Here is a 27156-nt window from a genome sequence, read left to right on the forward strand (position 1 = left end):
GGCATTAAATAATGTCGCAAATACCAGTCGTTGGCGTGATTCATTTTTAAGACTCTCCTCCCATAGATTTTGCCTCTGAAAGGAAATGCCTACAAATGCATGTTCAATTAGGTCAGCGCAAAAATAGCCTAACTGTGTCCACCCTATTTTATCGCTAATTCCTGTTAATTTATTTCTGACAGTACTGTTTTAATGCCAAAAGAAGTAAATGTTAGTAAATCTGGCCCACAGGCTGTTACAGTACTGTCGAATACTGTACATTTAGTTGGCCATTGGTTTTGCAGGGTTTTCAACCACAACATTTAAGCCCACATGCATATGACGTGAGGTGATAGCACATGGGTCATTATACATGAAAATGTATATAGCTTGCTGCCTTTATATTTTAAAAAAGGGTTTCTCAGAAAGGGATCATTTTTGGTGGTCAAGACAAATTTTCTATAAACTCAATGTTTGTTTTGAGCTAATATATTTTTTACATCACTAATAAGAGTTGAAAACAAACAATTCGGCAGTCCTGTGAAATTTGTCGTAGCATAATTTGGCAACAGTTGGGTTTGCTTGTTGCACTGAACAGTTCAAAAGTTAAGGAAAATTAGTGTATTCATAAATAACAAGCCATATAATTTCCTTAGCATTTCACTAGGATGTCCAAAAAGGAGGATAGCAATCAATTTGTTACTGCTGAGAAAATACACAGCTGTAATGAAATCTGTGTGCAGTATCCAGCAGCAGAGAACAAAAACATCTGGTTGACTCTGTATTGTGAGGGAATTCGTCTTTTTTTATGTTCAATGGGTAAGCAGCAGTTCAACTGTGAAAACAAATCAATTAATTAATAAAATTCTCCAAATGACTACATTATTCATTTAGAGTCTATATGTATTATTGATTGCATGCCTGTGGTACAGTTGTTATGCAATAAGTGATTTACAATTTTCCTTACTGAGCAATTGTCTAATGGGAAATGATTAATAATACCAAACTACAGGCATCTTGGGTATGAAACTATCAGTTCAAGAGTTTAACTTTTTATAGAATTATTTCAGAATATTCTTAAATGATGCCATGCAAAGAAGATCAATACCCATTATTTATTCATGTGATATGTTTGTCAAATTTTTTTCACATACACAGATAAAGAGAAGAGCTTCTCAGCAGGTATAGCAAAGCACCAATAGAACTTAAGGGAGCGTTTAAAACTCCTGCATCATTAACGGATCCCATGCTGCTAGAAGACTCCAACACCACACACTCCCTCCAGAGATGTGACCTTCTCACCGGTCCCCAGGCAGCCTTCCTCATTACCCTGCACACCATACTCTTCCAGAGAAGACTTACATATAATGAAACCATGAGACTCTAGTTGCCATGTCAACTCTCCAAGTATGTTCCACAGGGGATTTTTCCAGTCCGGGTAAGAGATAACATATTAGATGTGATGTAAATGATTTATAAAAGGTGACTTATAAAAATGTATAAACTGTCCCCATTCCATCTAACTGGGTGGAATCGGGACAGTTGTTGTAATGCAGAAACCAATGCTGGGACTGAAGAGTGGCCCTTGAAGGAAAGAAAAGAATATACTGAGGATGGCACTGTGAAATAAGTCCAGGTTAAAGAGTCTAGAGAGAACAAAGGCAAGCTTCTTTAAACCTAATTTATAATTTTATCTTTGACACCATTACTAGTTCATACGCTTAATTAAACCCACATTTTACCATATATATTCCTCTGAAAATGTTGAATTCTTGGGGTTCATTGATCCTTAATATTTTTGCTATATCAAATAACTAAAAGCAGCTGAGGGAGACTCCAAGATTCCTTTTTTAAGGTGGTTAATTTCAAATGGTTCTGATAGGAATAAAGATGTCAGGACTCAATTCCAATAAAATAAATGTCAGAAAAATGCAATTTAGCCATTCAAAAGTCCACTTTTTAACATTGCAGTTGGTTTGAATATCTTTTATCAGTTTTCTTCCTATTTCTGAACAGGTTCTATAAAGGACATGAACCTTTCCATGTCTCCTGAAAAACGAATGATTAATTAATGTTCCATAGTCTTAATTACAAGGTCAGATCCATCATGTGATACATGATACTGCATTGAGAAAACTACAGAAATCCTAGGGCAAGGGCGTGCTGTTTTATCTGTCAAGAGTGTCTTTCGGTGATAGCCCAGAGCCAGCTGCTCTCCAGAGGAGCTCTGAGTCGTGGTAATAATACCGAGCTGGTATGGAGCCAGACTCCAGGAGCAATGTGGGAATGATCAGGTAGGAGAGAAAAGAACAGTGGAGAGTATATCGTAATTTTTCTTGAGGACATGCCCAGAAGTCCAGCTTTAAACCGTTAAAGCAACAGGTCTCAAACCTATTTTCCAAATGTACTCTTTGCTTAAAGAGAAAACATGCAAGTAACTAAAGACATCTTATTGGGAAACACATACTGTATGATAACATACCTAAGAAAATAAAACGATTTGAGTTCATTAATTTTTTTTATTTGCTGACATGAATTTGATAGATGAGGCATGTCAGCATGTTGTCATCATTTATTAGTTCTGCACTCAAACAGATTCAAAATGACTTACATTAGTGAACAACTGGGGCTATTCATTTTCATAAAGGACAGTGAGTTTAAAATGCTCTGGGAAAAGAAGAATTCACCCAAAAATAAAAATGTTAAATACATTCTGACTTACATGAAATTGCCTTCCATAGGTTTGACATACGTACGTAAGTATCAACAGATACCTCTGGTTCTCCTTTGTCTTGTAACTTGTCTTGTAACTTAACTTTCTTTCTTTTTAGGAAAGAGTTGTAGAAACATTTATTGTATTTTTGTGTTACACAGTTTGTAACAGTGAAGGTATGTAAATTATCCTTAAAAACTCAGTGAGTAAGAAGGAGATTGGTGAGGAAAGCCACCAAGAGATCTGATGGAATTACAGGCAAGAGTTTGGAGAAACTCTGCATTCAACAACTATTGTCCAGGTACTTCACCACTTACAGTTTTGTTAAGTGGCAAAGACAGTGTTAAAAAACACATATGACATCTTGGCTACAGTTAACCAGATGCCATGTGGATAATTATTAATTCAGCTGGAAGAAGGTTTTATGGTCCAATAAGGACAAAATGTAGCATTTTAGCCATCAGACTAATCGACAGATTTAAGGGGTGGACATGAAAAAGGCTGTCCACTCACAATCTCCAATTAGGAAAAATAACAGTGAGCTGATAGCTAATGGAGACCTATCAGCAAGACTGTAATTGCTGTCAAAAGAGGCATATACTGTAATAATTACAACAACAAAAAGGTGATAGAGAAAACGTAGTCTAACGTATATAATATGCCATTTGCTTGCTATAGAATGTGAGTTTTTTTAGCATCGTCGATACGTCGATTTTCTTAGACGAAATTTTGCGTCATTAAAAATGCAATTTCTTTCGCTCATCTCGCGACCCGTATCCATTAGCGTCTCTGCATTTCCATTTCCACCGCAGATCATCCGCGAGCGTCGCAGACAGTCGTGAACTCCGCCTGGCCCCTTGGTTTTCTCCTCTAATTCTGTAAGTCTTTTGTTTAGGACACGGGGATCATTTCACAACACTGCAAGCTTCCGATCGATTTCTGCTGCCATCGTGCTCAGAACAGCAGTGCTCAATTACTGAGAATACTTTCTCGGCATGGCCCTTCGCCCACGCGTTTGCAAACCAAAGCTCTGTTAAAGACTACGGGGTACACTAGTCTGCACTGGCCGTCGATATATGCTTGTGCTGGACCATCTCTTCGCTCCCGACACTCCTGCATCCCTCTCGACCAATCAAATCGCGGGATCGTCACGCCCCTCCCGGTTTCTTAAGAACACGTGATCCGAAACGCTCTGGAAACCTGCCACTCGCGTTCAGTGCGTTATTGTGGTTCACAGGTACAGAGGAATGTCCCTCCGCGAGACTCTGACAAACTCACTGCTCTCCGCGAGCGCACGGAGTGAGGACCAAGGAGAAGGACAGTCTCTCTAAGCCGCACCTCAGTGGATGTTGTAACTTCGGCATGTCACTCGAATGGGATATATGAATTTTTGCCCCACTTCTGTTTCTTAAAAACAGCCCTTGCGTCGTTTTATTCTTGCCTTGCTTTTTGAACATCTCGCTAACCCACTTCCCTCCCGATCCCATCCCTCCCCTGTCATCGCACCCAGACCTCTCTCATTCATATCTGTACCCTCTCGCTTCGGGCGGATCCTCGCTCCGGTCATTCAGAAACAGCTGCTTCATGGGGCACACTCCGTCCGTCGGAAAATGTCCCTCCCTTGGCTTCTAAGCGCATTGGCAAAGTTGACAACATTAGGACCAGGGCTGTCGTTGTGCGTCTGCGAGCAGCGTCGGGGGAACTGAAATGGGTGTCACGGTGGCGGCGGCCCTACACGAGCCCCGAAGTCCGCACCAGTGGAGCCGGATAGTGGGACACTGGGTATGGATTGCAGTCTTGTCCTTTCTCGCCACTTTCCCGGTGCAACAACTTGGCGCTTTCCCGTCCTCTCTCAGCGACTGTCAGACTCCGACTGGATGGAATTGCTCGGGTAAGATGTTCAAGAAGTCCGTTGAAGGGAATACGGTTTGACGTTCCCTTGGCAACGGAAGACGGTTGTTTATCATACAAGTAGCATAAGTTATTGACCTAAATTATTCCTAATGTATGGTGGAGCAAGCTTATGCAGTTCACTGCTGCTAAACAGATGCTGAAGACCTGTTTCAGTTAGTTTACTGACGACCAGAACGAGCTGTTTGGTGTGTTACCTTATAAATAATATTATTAATTTCCCGTTCTTCCTATTATGCTATTTTCATTGGAACAAGAATGAATAGTTTTCTCCCCCACAATTATAGGCTACTCGCCTCAAATCAGTGTAGCGTGTAACCCAGTCGATCTATAATCGTTATTATTCACCGCTATAGTCAATAAATTGTCGACTTTTTTAAAACTTTTTTTAGATATTGTTTTGCCTGCGGTTTAAATTGCTGGTTCTTGTGCGCACGGATCAAACCATGATTAGTCTACAGTCGCTGATACCACATTTCCTACATTAATTGACCTGTTTTTCAAGTTCAGTGCGTTCAAAGGAAAAACGAATGCTTCTGCATTAAAAACCTTGATTACCCCCAAACAGGCAGATTAGCCTATCAAATATGAAATTAAGTGGCCAGAAAAGCGGCACTTGTCGTCATTCTATATTATAAGGAGGTTAACTTTTACTCAGAATTCTTTATTTTCATGTAGGCTTTGGAAGAATATGCTTTTTTGGAGGGGGGGGGGAGACAAGCATTCGGTCCCTCACTATCACTTATGTTCAATAGAGAATAACACTAAATTAATGTACAATTGATTGTAACGGCATACTTTGTATAACAACAACAACAAAGTTTTACCTTGGTATTGGACAGTTTTATTCTTCTCGTAGGCTACCTAAAGTTATACAACGAGTGAACAAGTGGAGATATTTTAGTCAAGTTTTGAAGAATGCACGTATAAGAATCCTTTTAGAAACCATGCATTTCTTGCTAACAATTCCATCAAGCTGGCATAATAATCTGGATCATTCAGACCGTTGTCGACTGGAATATTAAATGTGTTTTGATTTGGATTGCGGCCGACCTTTCACCCTCACTGTGAGCGCCGTTCAGATGATTGCGGATGCACGTGAAATAATCATCATGCGCGCCCTGACGCGCGAGAGACGCTCGGAGCTCGCCGCGTATTTCTGCTCAGTTTCCCGCCGTGGAGCTTGACTATCAGGCGGCAGGTTACTGTGGGCAATTAGGTGTCGTTCCAAAACGTCTGTCCTTGCCTCTTGCTTGCACTTTGGTTATACAACTCATCGCAATGGCATGCATGAGACGTGGGAAGCTCCACCACAGACATGCCTGAAGGCCACTTTAGTGTTTCCATGGTTTACAAAAAGGTGTTGATAATATATGATTAATTTTCCTAGTAAATCCTGACTACAAATGCAGTCATACAACCAGTGTAGATAAAAAAAAAAACACCAACCCTTAACACTTATTGCCTTAATCAAACAGGTTTACAGATAATAGTCTATTCAAACAGGTATGGCCAGTATTTGGTATTATAAAGTTGTTGTTTTTTTAAAAAAATTTAAATAGCAGATCTGATTGTCAGGGGTGCCATTTAAAAGCATTTAGTGCCAGTTATTCAAACAGTTGTCAGCACATTTGTCAAGCTTTTTGAAAAAGTGTTTTTGTCTGTTGAAAGTCAGTTGTGTCCAGTGTTGTTTTGGAACAAATTTACAGGATTTTCATATATTTTAGGTTAGCTGTCCCTTTACATTATTGTTGAATTAGTGCACACAGCAAACAGAATGACTATATACTTAGACATTGCATTGCAGTGCATTTACAACAACATAAGAGAGGAACCTGCAGCGTGATGGCATAAAACCTGAATTTCCAACTGACTGAATATAGTTTAAATTCCCAGCGCTGAATTATGCGCTGAACACAGCAGCAATGTCCAGCAAAACAAATGCAAGCCAGCTGTTTAGTCAACAGTCCTAACCTAAGGCCATTGTCAGTGGATACAAGTAGTGTGAATACTTTTGCAAATTGCATGCCTTATTACTGAAGTATCTTTTCTGTTCATGATCAAAATTCTGCATCAACTCTTCATAAAATAAAAACAAAATTGATGTAGCCACTGTTTTTTTTTCTTTTCTTTTCTTTTTTTTCTGTGGAACACATAATAATTATTATTTATTATTTTTCAATGTTGTTTTTAAACCATGCCGTTCTTGAAAAGCTCTTTTTTAGTGTTTCACAAAAGAAAGTTATACTGGTTTGGAACAACATGAGGATGAGTAAATGCTGTCTGTTAGATGTTTGTTAGAGTTGTTTCATATTAGTTACAAGTATCCATAATTTTTCTTCTACTTCTCTATCTCTAAAGAGCAGAAAATTCTGAACAGATTCACCTCAAACAAAAGCCAAAAACATTTTCAACTGATAACAATGCCCTGAGGTTTGAAATCCAGCTCTTTAATGGCCAGACAACTGGTCCGATGTGTGGAGCTGTCTACACTTCACCTTTAGAATATTTGTCTCTAGCGGCTTGCTTCTCTCAATTAATCATCTCGCTGTGAAGGCAGAAATAACAATCTGCATCTCCCCCGATACTCTCCCGTTTGGCACATTGTGAGACTTAACTTTGGCTCACACTTCTCATTTGTTTTGATAAAATTACGACACTCTTGAGGAGAGCGAGGAGACCTGCAATACCAGGTGTGTGAGCCAAACAAAGTTTCCTATTTCACTGCAGAATGAAGAAACAAGCAGCTGGAGGTAGCACTGGCAACACCCTTAATTAGGACTGTTAGAGCTCTGTTACTGATGAAGTGGATGTTGTTGGCTAATTATGATATTGGAGGTGGAATTTTTAATTAGTACAGTCTTTTGTTCTTCATGTGTATTTGTAAGTTACGAAGTTCTGCAACACATTCTCTCTACTAAATCTGTCCTTCAACTTGTCACTGTAAAGTTACAGCCATAACTCACAACCTATTTGTTTTAAATTGCCTTCCATTAGCTACTAAATAGCTATTATGCAAAAGTGGCCAAGTCATAGGACAAATTATGGTGCTCCAAATACCCATTCAAATGCTGTTACCAAGGTTATACTGATTATGAAGGTTTTTTTAATAGAATTTGTTGCTTTAGAATCTTAAACGGACTTGGTGGGAATCCCTACTTATGAGGCACTATGCAAATATGTTATATAGAATGTCTTAAAGTGTCAATAAAACAGAAATAGCAACTGAGTTTTTCTTCCAGATTGTACCTTACATCTGTATGCAACTAATTATAAAAAGGAAAAAAAAATTAAGTGTGGGACTTGGTTCTACCCATCATCAGTTGATGACTGGATTCTGTAGAAGAGTTTAATCAGCCTAAATGATTGGAGAAACCGTATGTACATCACCAGAGAGAACAGATTTCACTGGAAGATTGGATTGATGTTTTTATTAAACATTGTGAGGTACATTATATTAAATTAATTAAATTAATTATAAATAAAGGTGACTTGACTAGTAGTATGTTATCCAGCATATTAATATAATAATTAAAAAAAAAAATTCCCTAAAAAAAAAAATCCATAACATGCATTTACAAAATGATGTAAATTTTCATTTTATGGCAACTTTAAAGAAAACTTGTCTGTTTATTAAAAGAGTTTTGCCTATAGAGCATCATCGTTCAGAGACAACTATTTTTGAAAACAATGGCGTGAGTTGGAGAAGGACTGTCTGTTTTTGTGACCATTGCCATTGAAACTACTTGAAAATATTATTTTGAATTGTTTTTTTTTTTTTGTAATGTTAGTGGCATAAATACTCTTGTTCTAAATGTAATGTGTTCCAGAATGTTCTAATATCAGTATAACACTGTTTGCTGGGAGGTTAAATATAGTGTTTGCCTTGCTAGTGACAGCTCCAAAAGAACCAACTCTGCAAACCATTGTTGTGGATAGTCATGCATCAACTGTTATCTTATTTACGGCCGTGTGTCATGCAGACTGTTTGCATGTCACATTTTCATATACACATACATTGAAGTTCATAAGAATCCTGTGTTTAAACCAAACTGTTTTACATACTTAGATAAAGTCTATTTTGGATTCAGGAAGAGTTGCTTTAACTTGTTTTTGTGGTCCGTCAGATAGTAGAGCATCTTAGGATGAAAGATGTAATTTCCTGTTTGGCTGCTAATCATTGCTTTGTGACTTCAAGGAATGACTTTGAGGAATTTTTATTGAAATTTTCAGGATGTTTTTTTTTTTTTACTCTCTTGTTGTCCATACACATACAGCGCTTTCTTCACAAAGAAAAGGAAAACAGATCTTATCTCTCCGTGTAGACAGCTACTGAAAGATTGTCCTGCCAGAAAGACTTTAAAGAGAGCAGAACAAAATTCCTTTCCGCTCATGGTAACTCACACCTGCTCAAAAAAAGCATTTTTAACAGACTTCCAAAAGCGTATTTACATTTAAACAAATTATCTGGCTGATGTCTTGGTTAAGTTTAAAATCTGGTTAAGCTTTTAGAGGCCTTTCAGTGTCCTTGATGAACTAATTACAGTAATAAAATTGCAAGGATGCCACTGCCTGTTTACAGAGCTCATTTCCTCAAGCGTGACCTGATAACTTTCCTCAGTCTCTGTTTTCACTTTCCTGTCCTAACCTTATATGGCTTTGAACTTTTTGATGGTCCAGACCAGGAGAACATGGACCTCAGGGGCTACATAAGAATCTTCTTAAGGGTTATATGATAGGATAGTTCACCACCACTTAAAATAAAATAAAAAAAGGAAAGAAAACATTGTTCCTGCTATGACTATGTCTTCTGTGGAACATAAAATATATTTTTAAGAATGTCAGTGGGGTCCATAACAATTCTGAACCCCACTGACTTAAATTGTATAGACAGAAATCACTGACTCCTTATTTGGTGTGAAACCAGTATTGTGTAATAATAAATAATATAAAATGCAAAGTTCTGATTTGTTGTTGATAAAAGGGTAATCAAAATTTATTTGTGTGGCTGTGAAAGTTCAGAAGACGAGAGGTTGGTAAACACTGGTCCTGACTGTTGAATCATTCTTAATGCATTGTTTTATGTGTGTGTGTGTGTGTGTGTGTGTGTGTGTGTGTGTGTGTGTGTGTGTGTGTGTGTGTGTGTGTGTGTGTGTGTGTGTGTGTGTGTGTTAGAATATCTTTTCAAGGTCATCTGGTGTGTTTCTTATGCAGTTTCTGAAACAGTGGCACCTCATGTGTTGTTTTTTTAATGGAATGTGTTTTTTCAGTGTCGCTACAGGATGCCACTGCTTCAGATTAATTAGTCTGAATAGAAGGATTTTGTGTCTGGTGAGAGAAAAGCTCTTGTGACTCAGATCTCCATGTTCCTCTCCGATCCATAACACCAATTCCCCCTCCTGCTCCTGTTGCCAGGTGCCTTGTTGAATACTGCATGTTTCAGACATGCACTCAAATGTCTCTACCTGCGTTGCAAGGTCAAACTGTATTATGACACAGTTATGGAAAGGCAGCCAAGCAGTAGAGGTGTGACAAAATGCTTTGCATCTGTATGCCTTCGCAGAGGGAGTGCTTGTATCAATAATGCAAGCAGATGCATAATGCCCACTCAAACCAAAGAGCAATGTGCCACATTAGATTTGTGAGCCAAGTGGATCTTAAATGCAACTTACAGAACAATTATTTGTATGTTTGATAATAAAGTTGTATGACTGATGTTAGTAAAATATATATTTTTTCTCTCAAACACTAACTCTTAAACACTAAGTCTTTTTAGTCTATAAAGTGAAAGTCAGTGGTGGTACAATGATGTTTGGACAAAAAAATTATTCAGAATATCTTTTGTGTGTGTGTGTGTGTGTGTGTGTGCTCTTGTTTTTGTGACATATCAGGACACAACTCTGTATAATAACATGGGTATGACACAGGTATTACAAGGAGAGGGTGACTTATGAGGACTTAAGCCATGTCCCCATTTTTCAAAACGCTTATAAACCATACAGAATGAGGTTTTTTTTTTTTGAGAAAGTAAAAATGCACAAAGTTTCCTGTGAGGGTTAGGGTTATGTGTAGTGTTGGTGAAGGGCGATAGAATATACAGTTTGTACAGTATAAAAACCATTATGCCTATGTGATGTCCCCACTTTTCACAAAAACAATCGTGTGTGTTTGTGTGTGTGTGTGTGTGTGTGTGTGTGTGTGTGTGTGTGTGTGTGTGTGTGTTCTGCATAAGAAAGTGTACATATATATTTTTTTTTTTTTGCTTTTTTTGGTGAACTATGCTTTTAAGGCACAAAGTTATCTAGGACTTCTACTGATGCTGCCTCAAAAATGTGAGGAATGAATTTAAGGAAAAAAATTTTGTGTAAGAAACATTAGATTCAAATTAAGGCATTAATTCTTATTTTATCAGTAAGCCAAGGGATTGACAATGGTTTTGACTAATTAGCTTTGGCAAATTCTCTGACCGGTATTTGTTGCTTCAGTAGGCTGAATTGATTGAATGTCAGTTTATCACAGCTCCTTAAGAACAGATTGTGAACAAGATGAATGTTAATTAAATTTCCCTGCTGCAAAGCGTGAATAGCTACTAAGTATAGGGATTTATGCTCATACCAAGAGGTGGCATAATTTCTCTAGGTCTCCAGAACTGAGTCTGAGGCACATAATGTGAATATTGCAACTGTCTCACAAGACTACTATTCTTTTTGGCCCCTTATAGCATTGGAGGTGCATTGATAATTTTTTTTTAGCTGAAACGCAAATAAGCCACAAGCTTATGTAAGACATATTTCCAAGCTGTATGTGGCCCTTTAGCAGGGGCCTAAAGTAGCTGCATGTCCTCTGGTGTTGTCGTTACAATGAGCAATGTTCTGGTTCTTTCTAGCTTCCGGGCCTCACCGGATAACACAGGGTAAAAATACTGTGTAGCACTTGCAAGAAGCTTATTTGCTTTGACAGCAAAAATCCCAGGGCACATGAGCGGACCCACTGTTTTGTGTTGTATAGTCTTATTATGATGATATATGGCACTTTGAATCGAAATATATGCTGGTAATGTGGAATGTATCATGAGATATTATTCTTTGCTTAATGTTTGTGTAGCTTTTTAATACTAAGCAAATGATAGAGATGTTTATTTCTTGCATAATTATAAAAGGTATCAGATAAGGGCTGAATGATGTAGTGCCTAATGGTTAAACTCATTACTTGGGGAGCTTAATTGTTAAATGAACAGCAGTCAGCTTTACGCTGAATAGTAAAATGAGGTTTTGACTCAGCAGTGGCCTGTTTTTGAAACAACTCATCTTAATTGTAATCATCTTAAGGAATCCTTGTGGACTTAAACTGTGTCTGTGAGCTCTTGATTTTTGATGAAGTGCAATTTTTTAGAGTCTGTCCGGCTCCTCAGCAAAATAAGAATATTTTGCAGAGCATGTACTCAGCTTATTATAAAAGCTGAATAAGGTTCTCATGCGGTGATTCCAAGAAGTTCACCATGTGCTGAATCATTATTCCTCCATGAGCACTTGTTTTATTCCAGATAAGAAAATGTCTCAAGAGTAAAATATGGTCTTGGCGAATGGAGGTGCTCATAAACACTTGATAAACCCTTCAGAAGCCCTGCCAGCCTGCCTGCTGGATGACGTGTTCGTACCGTTAGTTCTGCTGACTTATTTTTATCAGAAGTGTTTGAAAAAACATTATCCTGCTTGTGCTGGTAGTGTCTTGACACTGCTGTGTTTATGCAAATATTCATGGTGTTTTTTGCTCTTCATTTTGTTGCAGGGGATGATGACCGGGACACAGATCTCTTCCTTTGTGACACCAACACTTGCAAGTTTGATGGCGAGTGTCTCAGAATTGGGGACATAATAACATGTATATGCAACTTCAAGGTAAGAATCGCTAATTCAGGTTACAGGTTACATCAATACTGTAAATTAAATAGTTAAATACAGAAATAAAATAACTTTTTAATTAATGTATTTATATTTGGGACATGGATGCAGACCAAAATATGAGGCTTTTTGTAATCTTTCATTGCAACAAAATTTCACTTTACATAAGTAGAAACAAAAATATAAAACTAATAAATGTATAATGTTCTGACTGGATGAGACACAAAGCAGAACCTTTTATGATTTCTTTGGGACTCCCATATTTCTCTGTTGTCCTCATTCAAAATAATGTAAAGCAGTCTCAGTCACCATGAAATCAAAATTCAACATTTTTCATTTTCGTAACGTGTGTGGCAGTGTTTGTTATGAGTGATTTGTCCGTAATCATAATTTATTGTTTTTGTTGTTGTTGTTTTTAAATACATGCCCCCATACATTTTAAATTAAACAAATTAACATGATTATGTGTATACTGTACCATTGTGTGGCTAAGCAATAAGGATGTCAAATAAAGAACATCATACTAAAGATGAATCTACAAAATTGTTGCAGTCGGTTGCCATTCATAGCATTCATACGCTGTTTGTAGTATAAACTGCACAATCATACTGCACAGTCCTATAAAGGGTAAACAGCTTTTGATCAACCTTCACCAATTAATTCAAGGTGTTTAGAATGTTTTGAATATGTGTTGAATGTAATTTGGAATATTTTCTAAATAATCAAGCACTGATGCTATGTTTCATCCATTGAGCAGCGGCAATGCTTGCCAAAACCCAAACCCTTGATTACAACCAGCTACTGGATATAATTGTACAATTTAATTCAAATCAAAATGTTGTTCAAATCTTTTCACAGTTGTTTTTACAATTTTAAAACCAATGGCCTTTAGGAGGTATAAAAAAAAAATAGTATAAAATCTAGTAGACGCAAGACTTTGATGCCATGATAACAGTAATTTCAAGTATTCTTGAGTATATTTGCCTTTCGCTGTTTTCAGTCTAAACGATTTTTAAGAAGACTACTAGAAAGTGGCCCACTTTGTCTGCTTTGGCCTTGAGATCAGAGTGAAATGAAGCCGGAGAGAGTCGGTCCTAATAACATCTGAGTTTGGTCTAAATGAAAATGCATTAGAGTCCCTCCAAGGCACTGAGCACATAGGCACTCAATGAGTCTGTTATTTTTATCCCAGCTTGCGAAGGCACATTAGTTTCTTTGGTGAGATAAATAGCATTACCTGTTTGTCCCCCTCCCCTCGTCCTTTATTTATTTATTTATTTATTTATTTTTTGTGCAAATAGGACTCAGACTCATGATGGTGCTGTGTTTTTTAAGACAAACCCCATTCTGTGTCCGGCCTCACTGGGTCACATTGTTTTAATTTGTTTTCAAGTGAGGCACTAATGCCATGGGCGAGAATAGGATCGGCTTGATTTAGGCATGCTGGACTGTGTGCCACATGTGTGCAAGTGAAACTCTGGCGTCAGCTAGCTTAAACCTAATAATGGTCAATGTCTTTATTCCATTAAGTGAAATAATTCATCAAAGAAGGATCGTCGAGAGGCTTGTGATGGGTATGAAGCACAGGGAAGTCTACAGTCAGGGAGGTAGTGTTGCTGAAAAGAGGAAGAAGGCTTGAATGCAGATGAATAGAGGTCATTCAGCCCCTGATGTTCATTTAGTGTTGTTTATTCACCTCACACCAGCTCTCAGAGGCGCCTGCCACATCACTCATACTGTGCTGTTTATTTAAGATTGGTCCTTTAATGGTTTTTTAAGTAATCATTATATCTGGATGTTTGATTGAATTTTACTACTTTCTACATGGCTCACAAAAACAAGGTCGCGGGGGTCTGAACATTATATCACTTTTAAGTGTGTCTTCTTTATGTGCCACTCAGAGGAGTGGAGAAGGACCACTTTTACACTTATAAGTCTGTTTCATCATACCACGCTGAATTAGAATTCACTAACGGAGACGGCCAAAGGGAAGCTGTTTGGCTTTGTGTGTATAGTAATAATTTCTCTATTAAAATGGTTTAACAAAATAGGAATTGTATATATATTGCACAACAATCAAAAGATTGAGGTCTGTAAGTTTTTTGTTTTGTTTGTTTTTTGATGTATGTGTGTGTTAAAAGTAGATGCTCATCAAGCCTGCAATTACTTGATCAAAAATACAACAAAGCAGTAATATTTTGAAATATTAATACAACTGATTGCTATCTTGTTGTATTTATTTATTTATTTTTAATCCTGTTTTCATCAGTCTTCAGTGTCACATGAGCCTTCGGAAATCATTTTAATATGCTGAATTGGTGCTCAAGAATCATTTATTATTATTAATATTGAAAACCGTTGTACCACTTTATGTATTTATTTATTTGTTTTTTGTTTTGTTTTTTACCCTATTATTTTGTGGAAACTTTGAAACAGCATTCATTTGAAATACATTTTTTGTAATAATGTAAACCACTTTACTGTCACTTTTAAACAGTTTGATGCGTCCTTGCAAAATAGAATTAGTTTTAGTATTATTTTAAGTATAGACCCTGAACTTTTGAACAGCAGTGTTTCAAGTGCTGTATGTGGTATTTGATCTGTTTTGATTGAAATCTTGAAACATGGTAAATTTGTAGTTATTATTCTGTTTATTCATGGCAGATGCAGCTCTGCTTTTACTGATTTGTTTATTTTATGTTTTCTGTTTTTATGATCCATGAATTTATGAATAAGCATGATGAAGTTCAAAAAAGAATTGTGAAATGTAAAATTTAATCAAGCCAAGAATTATTAATCAAATGCACCAAAGTATCCCTGTGGCCAGTGGAAAGCAGAAATTGAGAGCAACGCAGAAATGAAAGTAATTTCATTTACTTGTAATACTTGCAAAAACTTTCTTTAGTACCTTATTGCATTGTGAGAGGTTGGTTAACCCCAAAATCAATTTAGCTTTTTTTTATGTGATTTTTACCTGCTGGGAAGTATGCAGTATGGCTCTCAGTTTATATAATGCAATTTACAGTATGTATTTGGACCACTGAACAAGTTAACTTTGAAACCTGGGGACACAACATGAATCCCGTAAATGGTTTTCCAAAAAAAAAGTTTGATGTGATGAAGTAAGGCTTCTCCATCAGACCTTATAATGGATACGATTACTAAAGATGCATGTCTCTGACACAACAGCAGGAGTTCTGGAACAGGGTGACAGGTCAGTTTTAATCATCTGAGTGATTTTGTGTTGTGTTCAGGATAAAGACTCTAAAAAAAGATGGACAATGTACGTCCTTACAATTTCCTTACACTATTAAAAAATGAAGCTAAAATGCACCAGAAATGGCCGCTGTCAACTGATGGACATCACTTGGAGTCAGATTGTGAGGTGAAGCCCCATCTGCTCCATCAAGGTCCCATCCAAACTGTTACAGACTCAATCATAAGCATACAGTCATCAGTTGGTTCAAGTGTTTTGACTTTTAGGGTCTTCTATAATACCTGGAGAAAACTTTCTGTAAGCATTTCCCCTGACTTCAGTGCCACTTTCTCATCTTGCACACTGAAAAAAATGATACTTTTTTTTTAAGGTAAGGGGTTGCAAACAATTTATTTTAGCTACATTTAAAAAAAAAAAATAATAAAAAAAAAAAAAAGCATGTTGAAATGTATTTAAATGTAGCTAAAAAAAATTAATTTCAACCACTTACCTTATAAAAAATGTAATAGTAAGTGTAGTAAATGTAGTCAGTTAATCTTTTTTTTCATTGCTCATGACTCACTGGAAGTATGAGATGTCAAATATTTTGTCTTTGCTCATAGGAAGTCAATTTTTATTATTTTTTTTTATTGTGCAAACACAAGGCAAGATTCACGTTTGCTGCCAGAACGGTGTAATTACATTTTCCACCAGCAGGAGCTTAGAGGGTCATGCTAAGCAACCAAACTTTGAACTTTCTGTCTCTCAAACACGTTTTGGCAAATCCTAGATCAGTAAACTGTTTGTTCACCCAAAGAAGACCATTGTCATAATTTACTCACCCTCATGTTGTTTCAAACCTGGATGACTTTATATTTTGAAATATGTCTCAAATGATTTTGAAAGTGTCAACTGACGAAGAAAAAAAAACACATTGGACCCTATTGACATTCGTTGTATGGAAAAAACAAAACTCCCAGTATAATGTATTTTTATATGTTTCACAAAAGAAAGAAAGTTAGATGACATGGGGATCTATTTTATAGATATACTTCCAAAAATCCTGCTGTTGTTCAGTTGATATATCTGAAAATACAGCAAACAGAATGTGCATCTGCCCTGTCCCCTGATTCTGCCCTCTTTCTAGCGAATCTTCAATTGTCCTCATCTGGACATGTACCATCATGTCATAACGGATCGTGTTCTTGTGATTCTGCATATTCAGTCATGCTTGTGCTGATGACTCACTGTGTTATGACACCTCTGTCCCAAAGCTCTGATGCTCAGTCATTCATGTGCACTTTCATTGCTTACCCGCTTGATTCATTCTAATGGGGGGTTATTGCTTAGCCACAGACTGCCTGGGCTTTTAGTTTTTGCCTTGATTGCAAGCTAGTTTGTGGCATTGTCCCTTGACTGTTGATGTGTGGTCTTGATTCAGTTTAACTTGACTGATCAAGTTATTTCTTCTCTCTGCTTGACTCGTCTCTCACACACTCCGATTCTGGTTAATACAGCATCCCTCTGACCATTCTCAGATGACTGAGGTGTTGCCATTTTAAGATGGATGTGGCCTGGCTGACGTTTGAGTTCTAGCCAAGGTGCTGCATTCAAGTAAAAAAAGCAGCATCTCCTTCAGTTCTCTTTTAGCTTGAACTCTGGGAATGAACTCACAGGGCGCGCAGACAGTGGCAGAAGGTGGACGCCTTCCCTCTGGGCCTTCGGCTGCCTATCATAAGAGCCATTTTCAGCAAGATCTCTTTGCATATATTTCCATGCATTTGTGATCCTTTTATCCTCCAGTCACATGATTTCACCATTGCTGGAGACAGATTAAAAGTGGGGCTTTATTCCCTGGTGCCATTAGAGAGTCCTATAAGACTACGACAATGAATCATGTTGTACAGGTGCAATACTAAAATGTTCTTGGAGTGCCTGCAAATGCAGTTTTGAGTGTATCCTCATGTTTGTGTTGAGGAATAAGCAACAGTCTGCTTTGCAAATTCAGAGTACCTAAGACCCGATAACAACACAATTTATTTCAATTTGCAAGCACACAGTACACAATAGATGGTAATAAAAAGATTAATATTCAAGGGAAGACTTGGAATAAAGTAATAAAAAGCTTTTTCTTGGTCACTCAACTTCATATTTCTTTTAAAAACTGTCATCCATGGTACACCATCTGGATCACACGCATGGATCACACATGCTCTTGTGAAATTTTTTCTTGCTTTTTAATCCATTTTTTGTCACTGAAGTAGCAATTCTATTCGATTCTCTCAGGTTAGTATTAAAGGCTGCTACCTTAATGTTGATAATATGGTATAATATAATGGTATAATAAAATTGTTCAGTAAACATTTTTGATTTTATTATAAAATTAAATTAAATTAATTAAATGCTCCACCAAGGAACAAACTTAAAAATAACCAAATGATATTTTTCTCAATTGTCTATTTTTAGTAATGAGGTATATTTTAGCAAGAAAAAAAAGAAAAAACATTTCTTTTATAAATCATACAATAAAGCAATAATAATAGAATTAATTTAGAATTCAGCTTATGTGTGGTCACAGTTATATGGATTTGTTGGCTGTTTTATATTTTTGTGGTTCTCCCAGTCAGAATTCAGAGTCCTTTTAGAAATGTGTTTAAAAAGTGCATAATTTCTTTGTGTGTTTGGAACCTGTTTAAAAATCATTATTTCTGCAATTGCGTCTGCCACTAGTGATGTAGAAATTACACCCTTTTGCTTTAAATGACTTTTAAAGGAGAAGTGCATTTGAATCATTTTGGATGACACAGAAGTCTCTGACCAGCTTTTCATGGCCGCCCATACATTCAGCCTATAAAAAAAAAATAGGGTTCATTTTTCTTTTGCTCTCTTTATTTCACGTCTATCACCCCTAATAGCTTCTCTCCATGAGCTGCCACAGGAGATAACTTCCACCAATATATCAAAAATGAAGCAATTAAAATTAGGAAGGAAGTTATTTCAGGGTGGAATTAGGTCCAGTTTCCTGTTAAAAGTCAGTCTGGTGGGATTGAAAATGCAGTCGTACCGGCACCACCTGTTTTTTCCTCCTGGCTATGTTAGATGCAGAAAGTGTCATACATCCATGTACACACACAGACCCTCGGCTGGCATGTGCTAGACATGAGACCGATTGACGGGTTGGCAGCTGGTGAGTCGGTGGTGTGGGGATTTTACCGAAGTAGGTGATGTTGGCTTGAGCCTGATGCCACTCAGGACAGCAGCATCTGTATCAGTCCCCGCGCGGCTCCCCTCAGCCTGTCAGACGCTATTACCGAAGAGCCGTCTCCCCTGACAGGGCCCGGGAGCTCCTCGCTGGGAAGAGCGTCGCTCTAATCAAGAGCAGACTGCCAAGCGGTTAAGGAGGGAGGCAGGAGCCTTTCCACCCTCCCCACTAGCCTCCCCCCACCCTCATCAGAGACAAACGGCACGTACACAGGCATCCTGGGAATGGGGAATGTCACTCAGTCACACAATGGCAGGCACATCTCTGTGTGAGGGGGCGCAAAAAATACATCATCTGGTGAGACATGCACCAGATTCTTTTTTTTTTTTCTTCTTCTTGTTTGTGCCTCTCCGGGATATCGTGTCTGATCTATTTCTATTATTTTCCCCCCATGACCCTATTGGCCACCCTCCCTGAGAGCTGTCACAGATAATGTGCTTCTTAGGAAAGAAAGTGTTGAATCCAAATGCACTAAAACGCAGTTACTCTCTTACTTTTCCAGATGAGACTGTAGTTAAATGAGTATCGCAGGTTCAGTACAAGTTAAGCTCATTCAACAGCGATGTGTCAACGCTTACAATGAAAGTTAATGGCGCCTGTTTTTAGAGGATTTAAAAGCAGAAATGTCAAGCTTAAAAGCATTTACATAAATAATACATATAATAATTCAACTTTATATGTTATTTGATGTTGTTTAATTAACATCAACCAATTAGTTTTACTCCTAAGCTTGTGGAAAAGTGCTTTTATTTTGACAACGATAAGAATGCTTAGAGCCGAGCCATCTTCATTAGTTCACTTTCTTTCTTTAACAGCCCCGCCTAATAAATTATTTATCTTTATATATATATATATATATAAATATATATATATATATATTTTTTTTTTTTTTTTTTTTTTTTAAACAAAGAATTTAAATAGTAAATGAAGAAGTAGTGATGGAACAAATTTCAGCAACCAAAAAAAAGATAGAAGGGCCAAAATCACTGACAAAACAGTCAAGTTTACTGTAGTTAGTGTTTCTATAATGGTCATTTTGCACACTCATGTGAAAAAGTGACATGACATGGCCAAGTGGTGACCCATACTCGGAATTTATCCCATCCAAAGTGCACACACACAGCAGTGACACACACCCAGAGCAGGGGGCAGCCATTTTTATTTTTATTTTTTGCTGTGGCACCTGGGGAGTAGTTGGGGGTTCAGTGCCTTTTTCAAGGGCACCTCAGTCGTGGTATTGAAGGTGGAGAGAGCACTGTACATGCACTACCCCCACCGACAATCCGTGCAGTTATGAGTCTGGCTCTCTAACCATTAGGCCATGACTTCCCCAAGGTGTCAATGTGAACAAGCAACAACAGGTGAAAAGCTGTCGGCTCTTTGGACTCTAGGGCTGGGTTGGCAACATCAACAGTCTTCAGATTGATCAGCCAGGATGTTTTTTAAGTTTTAGGTTGATGCTGCTTTTTGTCTCTATAATGAATAATGCGATGTGCCATCCACCACCTTGCTCTTGAAATATGCATTGGCATTGGCCAACATATAATCCATATTGATCACTTCCATTGTAACCAGAATTGTGTGTGTGTGTGTGTGTGTGTGTGTGTGTGTGTGTGTGTGTGTGTGTGTGTGTGTGTGTGTGTGTGTGTGTGTGTGTGTGTGTGTGTGTGTGTGTGTGTGTGCTGTCACAAACCTAACCCCATGATGCATTTCTCCAGTCTATCAACTGAAGCAAGCACTATTTTGAAATGATGAGAGCACAAATCGCATGTGAATGAACTCACACCCTTGTGTCCTTGTGTGAGACTATCCCATTCACATTTCTCCACTGGTTTAAGGTCAACTCATCCCTTTGGTACAGAACTAACGATCTGACAGAAAGGCCCAGTTTTCCGTCGTCGTTCCCTGGAGCTTTTACTCTGTCACAAATGCTGTGCCAGACATCCTTCACTCCGCAGGGCCAGCTGACAGGGCCACTCAAAGACGCTATCTCTGTCTTTTGTCACGAACCACAGGTGTTCCAAGTGCCTGGAACATTAAGTCTTTTTAGTGGAAGTGCCACTCGTGACATGAGATTTTTCGATTTCAAGTTATGGGCAGCTTTGTGTTTTCCAAGGAAACGGTGGTTGCAGTACCAAGGATGTCATTGGAATTCGAACAGAGGATGTCCTGACTTGTTTCTCCACTCCTCGGGGCTTCGACTCCATCTTTGACAGGTTTGTTCTCCTGATAAGGATCAGCTGATGTTACTGATACACAGCCGATAGGCTTTACGTTATCTTAATGGAAGAGAAAAAACAGGCCGGCAGACTTCTTGTCTGTGACTGTCTCTGTACATGTCAGATTGAGCTGTGCGAGCGTGTGCACGCGAAGTCTGTTTGCAGTCACAGCCACTCACTCACCGTGCACTCTGAGCATCGTTCTGGCCTCTCGTGTTTCTCGAGTCATGCTGTTTCAGCCCTCATAATGTGCCCAAGGGTGAAAAGAAATGCTACATAATGCCTAATGAATCAAATGGGTTATATCATGTTCCACGATGCATAATTAACTCGCTATGCCTGTTTCATCTCAAGCTGTTGTGTACCCACTGGGAAGTAGACAAGTACACACATTTGCTTTTCTTATTCCATCGGCTCAAGACTCCTTTAGCACTTCTCAGTATGCTGGACCATATGGGAGTTTTGTTTCTGCACTCAAGATACTCCACTGTTTTAAATAAGACACTCAGATTTCACACTTCCTAGCAGATATCCTTACATTTGGAGTTTCACTCCCTCACGGTGTACAATAAACACAAATGATAAATTCACTTAATTACAAGGTTTGGTGTGGCCATACAAACCAGCTGTGCTTTTTCCTGTTTGCTCATAAGGGAGATCAGTTCTCACACAGTACAAGGTAGGAGACTTACTGTACACATGATTACTATTAAGAGAAAACCCACCCATATGTCAAAGCCCATTATCTACATTTACATTTACATTTATTCATTTAGCAGACGCTTTTATCCAAAGCGACTTACAGATGAGGACAGTGGAAGCAATCAAAAACAACAAAAAGAGCAACGATATATAAGTGCTATAACAAGTCTCAGTTAGGTTAACACAGTACACCTAGCATGGGATTTTAAATAATATAATATAAAGAAAACAGATAGAATAAAAAAAGAATAGAGCAAGCTAGTGTTAGAGGTCTTTACACATACACACACACACACATACAATTGCATAATTAATGAAAAGAAAATAGAATATAAAAAGATTAGAAAGGTAGTTAGATTTTTTAAAGAATAGAATTAGAATAGTGAGTGTTAAAGTTAGAGGGTCAAATAAAGATGGAAGAGATGTGTTTTAAGCCGATTCTTGAAGATGGCTAAGGACTCAGCTGTCCTGTTAGGGAGGTCATTCCACCAGGAGGGAACATTTAATTTAAAAGTCCGTAAAAGGTAAATGGGTAAATGGGTGCAGAGCCAGTGGTAGTTTTGTAGGCAAACATCAATGCCTTGAATTTTATACAGCAGCTATTGGAAGCCAGTGCAAATTGATAAACAGAGGTGTGACGTGTATTCTTTTTGGCTCATTAAAAATTAATCTTGCTGTTCAGAATTAATTGTAAAGGTTTGATAGAATTGGCTGGAAGACCTGCCAAGAGGGCATTGCAATAGTCCATCCTGGACAGAACAAGAGCTCGAACAAGGAGTTGTGCAGCATGTTCCGAAAGAAAGGGCTTGATCTTCTTGATGTTGAATAAAGCAAATCTGCAGGATCGGACAGTTTTAGCAATGTGGTCTGAGAAAGTCAGCTGATCATCAATCATAACTCCAAGGCTTCTAGCTGTTTTTGAAGGAGTTATGGTTGATGTGCCTAACTTGATGGTGAAATTGTGATGAAACGATGGGTTTGCTGGAATCACAAGCAGTTATGTCTTGGCAAGGTTGAGTTGAAGGTGATGGTCCATCATCCAGGAAGAAATGTCTGATCATCAGGATGGAATGAGAGGTAGAGTTGAGTGTCATCAGCATAGCAGTGGTATGAAAAGCCATGTTTCTGAATGACAGAACCTAATGATGCCATGTAGACAGAGAAGAGAAGTGGTCCAAGAACTGAGCCCTGAGGCACCCCAGTAGTTAGATGTTGTGACTTGGACACCTCACCTCTCCAAGGTACTTTGAAGGACCTATCTGATAGGTAAGACTCAAACCATTGAAGTGTGGTTCCTGAGATGCCTTTTGCCAATAGGGTTGATAGGAGGATCTGGTGGTTAACCATGTCAAAAGCAGCGGACAGATCAAGCAGGACAAGCACTGAAGATTTGGATTCCGCTCTTGCCAGTCTTAGAGCTTCAACAACTGAGAGCAAGGCAGTCTCAGTTGAATGTCCACTTCTGAAGCCAGATTGGTTGCTGTCAAGGAGGTTGTTGTGTGTGAGAAATTTAGAGACTTGGTTGAACACAGCTCGTTCAAGTGTTTTTGCAATGAAAGGAAGAAGGGAAACTGGTCTGTAGTTCTCTAAAAGAGATGGGTTGAGGTTGGGTTTCTTAAGTAGTGGAGTTATAAGTGCCTGTCTAAATGATGAGGGAAAAACACCAGTGTGGAGGGATGTGTTGATGATGTGAGTGAGTGCAGGTACAACTGCAGGAGAAATGGCTTGAAGGAGATGAGATAGAATAGGATCAAGCGGGCAAGTTGTAGGGTGATTAGAAAGGATGAGTTTTGAGACTTCTGCCTCAGAGAGTGAAGAGAAGGATGTAAATGAGTGTAAGTTTGCTGGTGATATGAGCTTGACTGATTGTGATGTGGAAAATTGTGCACTAATGTGTTTAATTTTATTAATGAAAAACGTTGCAAAGTTGTCAGCTATTAGAGATGAAGCAGGAGGGGGAGGAGGAGGACAAAGAAGTGAGGAAAATGTTTTAAAAAGCTTGCGAGAGTGGTAGTATGTCATTTTAGCAGTGGAGACATTAGCAGAGAAGGAAGATAGGAGTGACTGATACATATTAAGGTCAGTAGTATTTCTGGATTTGCCCCACACCCTTTCAGCAGCTCTAAGCTTAGAACGGTGTTTGTGTAGAACATCAGATAACCAAGGGGCAGAAGGGGTGTTACAGGCTAGCCTGGAAGATAAAGGGCAAACAGTGTCTAAACAAGATGTAAGAGTGGAGCAGAAAGTATCAGTAGCCCTGTTAGCATCCAAAGATGCAAACAGTTTAGGGGAAGGAAGTGAAGATGAAACCATTGCAGAAAGCCGGGAGGGTGAAAGTGTGTGTAGGTTACGTCGAAAGATGACATGTGGAGGGGGAAGTGAAGTGTCAGGGACCATGTTGAGGTTAAGAGTGAGGAGGAAGTGATCTGAAGTGTGCAGTGGAGTAACCAGAACATGATCAGTAGAGCAGTGTCATGTATAAATAAGGTCCAGTTGGTTGCCTGATTTGTGAGTAGCAGTAGTTGACACTCGGTTGAGATCAAAAGAGGCAAGCAGAGTGTGGAAATCAGCATACAGAGGTTTATCTAGATGGATGTTGAAATCTCCAAGCATAACTAGGGGAGTACCATCCTCAGAAAAGGTTGAGAGCAACACATCTAATTCATCCAAAAAGTTACCCAGTGGTCCTGGGGGTCGATAGACAACTACAAAATGTATTTTAAAAGGGTAGGTAACAGTAACTGAATGAGATTCAAAGGAGCTGTTGATACCCAAAGATGGTAAAGGATTAAATTTCCAATCATTAGAGATGAGCAGACCAGTACCTCCACCTCTTCCAGTTTAAAACTTTAAAAAATGGAATTTTAATAGTTCAAGTATGTTTTTTTTTTACATCAAAATAGCCATTGAAGCTAGTATCACATTGAAAAAAGAAAAAAAATCGATGTCGCTTTTATCATTTCAAATTCCAAACAGCATTTCAACAGCAATTTTCATTTTTACTAATAATTTAAACTAAGAAAGTCCTCCAGAAGTATAGCTAAATACAGGACCTGAATACAGCACAAGGTGACATTTAGGTGGTGCAGGATACAAGTCTCTAGAGTGGTGTTTTCTTATTGGAGTGTGTTGTCTTATTGTCAATAACTGAACTGTAAACTCTTTAAGAAACTCTAATAATTCTATTGCATGTAAGACTCTTTCATGGTTTAAGTCTTATAAGCTAATATAGTATGCTTTGGATTATTGTATGTAACCCTCGTTGTCTTTTGTTCTTAATTTGTTATTGTATTTGTTGTCCTTTTATTGCATAATAAAAAAATAAAAAATAAAAACATGTCAGCAAGTGTTTTGGTAGTTTTCAGTGCTGTTAGCTCTTCCTCTTACAGAACACAGTACGCAGTCAGTCTTATCACCGCACCGATCGCTTCTGCTGCTCACTGTGTCTGACTTTAATTGCCTGTCTTGGTTCAGTCTAGCCCTACTGCTTGAGAAGTTTCTTTGTGTAGGCTATGGCAGTACAAGCAGTGCCTAGCAGAGATAGATTGACTTGTCAGAACGAGAACGGCTGGTTTGTGCCTTTGAATAGATGAATAGATCAGCTAATAGATGGACTGACTGATTCGGGAATGAATGGCTGGATCATGAAAAAAAACTGACGGATGGGTAAAAAACAAGGAATTAATGGACTGCCACATGCTTGTTCTAATACTCACTCTAATAATACTGCAACACTTTCCCGTTGGCTTCCTGCCTGTGATTAAGTGTGACTAGACATGGTGTGAACGAAATGTTAAAATGTGGTAACACAGGTGTCTCTGAGTGATGTTTGCAAGAACTTTTTCGATGTTGTGAGGAAAAAGAGGCTTTAAAATAAGTAAAAGATAATGAGGGAAATTGGAACTAAAGCAAGACTTCACTGTTAGTCGGAACACAGCACCACAGCAGCCCCTGCAGGACGAAACAAGAATTGCAGCACCTGAGATAGCGTTGAAAGTCAGAGGAACCAAAACACGATGCATTAAAATGATGGGTTTTAGTTCCTCTCAGCTGCAAAGGCTAAGCCTATATAAAGGCTAATAAGGCTAAGGCTAGAATCTATAAAGATTATTCTACACAAGAACCTGATTACTCGTATAGCCTACATATGGCTTTGAAGCACTGTTAACTTTTGGTTCTAGAGACAACAGGCACAGGGAGTAAAATAAGGTTAGTAGACGAATCATTTGTCAGTAAATTAATGAGTCAAATCAGAACCCCCAGTATATCACCTGTAGGAGTGGAAGCGCCGACTTTCAGTTAAAAGAGCCTATCACCCGTTTGTTTTTGAGTCATGTATGCACATTAGCTGGACCTGACTATATTTTTGTGTGATTTGAGTTTAAGAGGCACACTTTATATATTATATCATTATTGTCCTTTTCTATTGCTGATTTAAAATACGATAACGTAACAAGCATGACAAACATTTTTCTCACACTTGCAGCGCTACAGCACACTCTCAGAAAAAAAGGTACAAAAGCTGTCACTGAGGTGGTACCTTTTCAAAAAGTGCACTTTTGTACCTTTTAGGTACTAATATGTACCTTTAAGCTACCAATATGGCCTTTTTAGGTACAAAGTTGTGTCTTTTGAAAAGGTACCACACCAGTGACAATGTTTGTACTTTTTTTTCTGAGAGTGTACAGTATAAGATAAATAATAGAGTACAACAATAGATAAAAGAAGTATAAATCCAGATCAACAGAAACAAAATGGATTAATCCTTATGAACAAGTTTAAAAAGATGACTTTTAAATAATTTGCTAAAGTTGACAATAAGATTTCAGACCGCTCTCTTATAGAATTAGAGCTGTACTGGCCTGTTTTCTACATAGAAAATAACAAAAAATGTGTTTGTGAGATGCCCGCTGAGTGAACTGACTCGACTTAAAGGTACTTAAGAGCCATAATGTGTAGTGTGCCATTTTGTGTACTGGGTTGAAAACATTTGTCGACCTCCGCCCTGAGTGTTTGTGTGTCTGGCCTCTGTTGGAAGGCTCATTGCATTAGATTGCTTTCGAACACATGCTGTCCAGCCTTATGGCCGTCTCTTACAAGTTTCTTTATCTCTCCTCCCTGTGCCTGTCTCTGTGTCATTGTCTCTTCTGTCTTCATTTGCCCCATCACATTGTCTTATTGTGTCTTGATTTGTTATGATCAAAAAAATGTATTACTTTAGTTGAGAATTTGTTGTACTCTTCACCTTGTATGAGCAGTCATGGCCAAGTTTT

General features: G+C 38.2%; 1 protein-coding gene across 2 annotated transcripts in view; it reads left to right on the forward strand.

Moving 5' to 3' along the window:
* The first annotated feature begins 3436 nt into the window (after positions 1-3436).
* tmeff2a (transmembrane protein with EGF-like and two follistatin-like domains 2a) overlaps positions 3437-27156 on the forward strand; it is a 71156-nt gene continuing 47436 nt past the window's right edge. The window contains exons 1-2 of one of the 2 annotated variants that reach the window (XM_059499972.1): positions 3437-4583; positions 12392-12501. In XM_059499972.1, the coding sequence (XP_059355955.1) occupies positions 4400-4583; positions 12392-12501 (294 nt within the window). In that variant the 5' untranslated portion in view covers positions 3437-4399. The remainder of the gene's footprint in view (positions 4584-12391; positions 12502-27156) is intronic. The other variant, XM_059499971.1, reaches the window with a different exon arrangement.

This window comes from Carassius carassius, chromosome 19, assembly GCF_963082965.1.
Source record: "Carassius carassius chromosome 19, fCarCar2.1, whole genome shotgun sequence".
Taxonomy (NCBI): domain Eukaryota; kingdom Metazoa; phylum Chordata; class Actinopteri; order Cypriniformes; family Cyprinidae; genus Carassius; species Carassius carassius.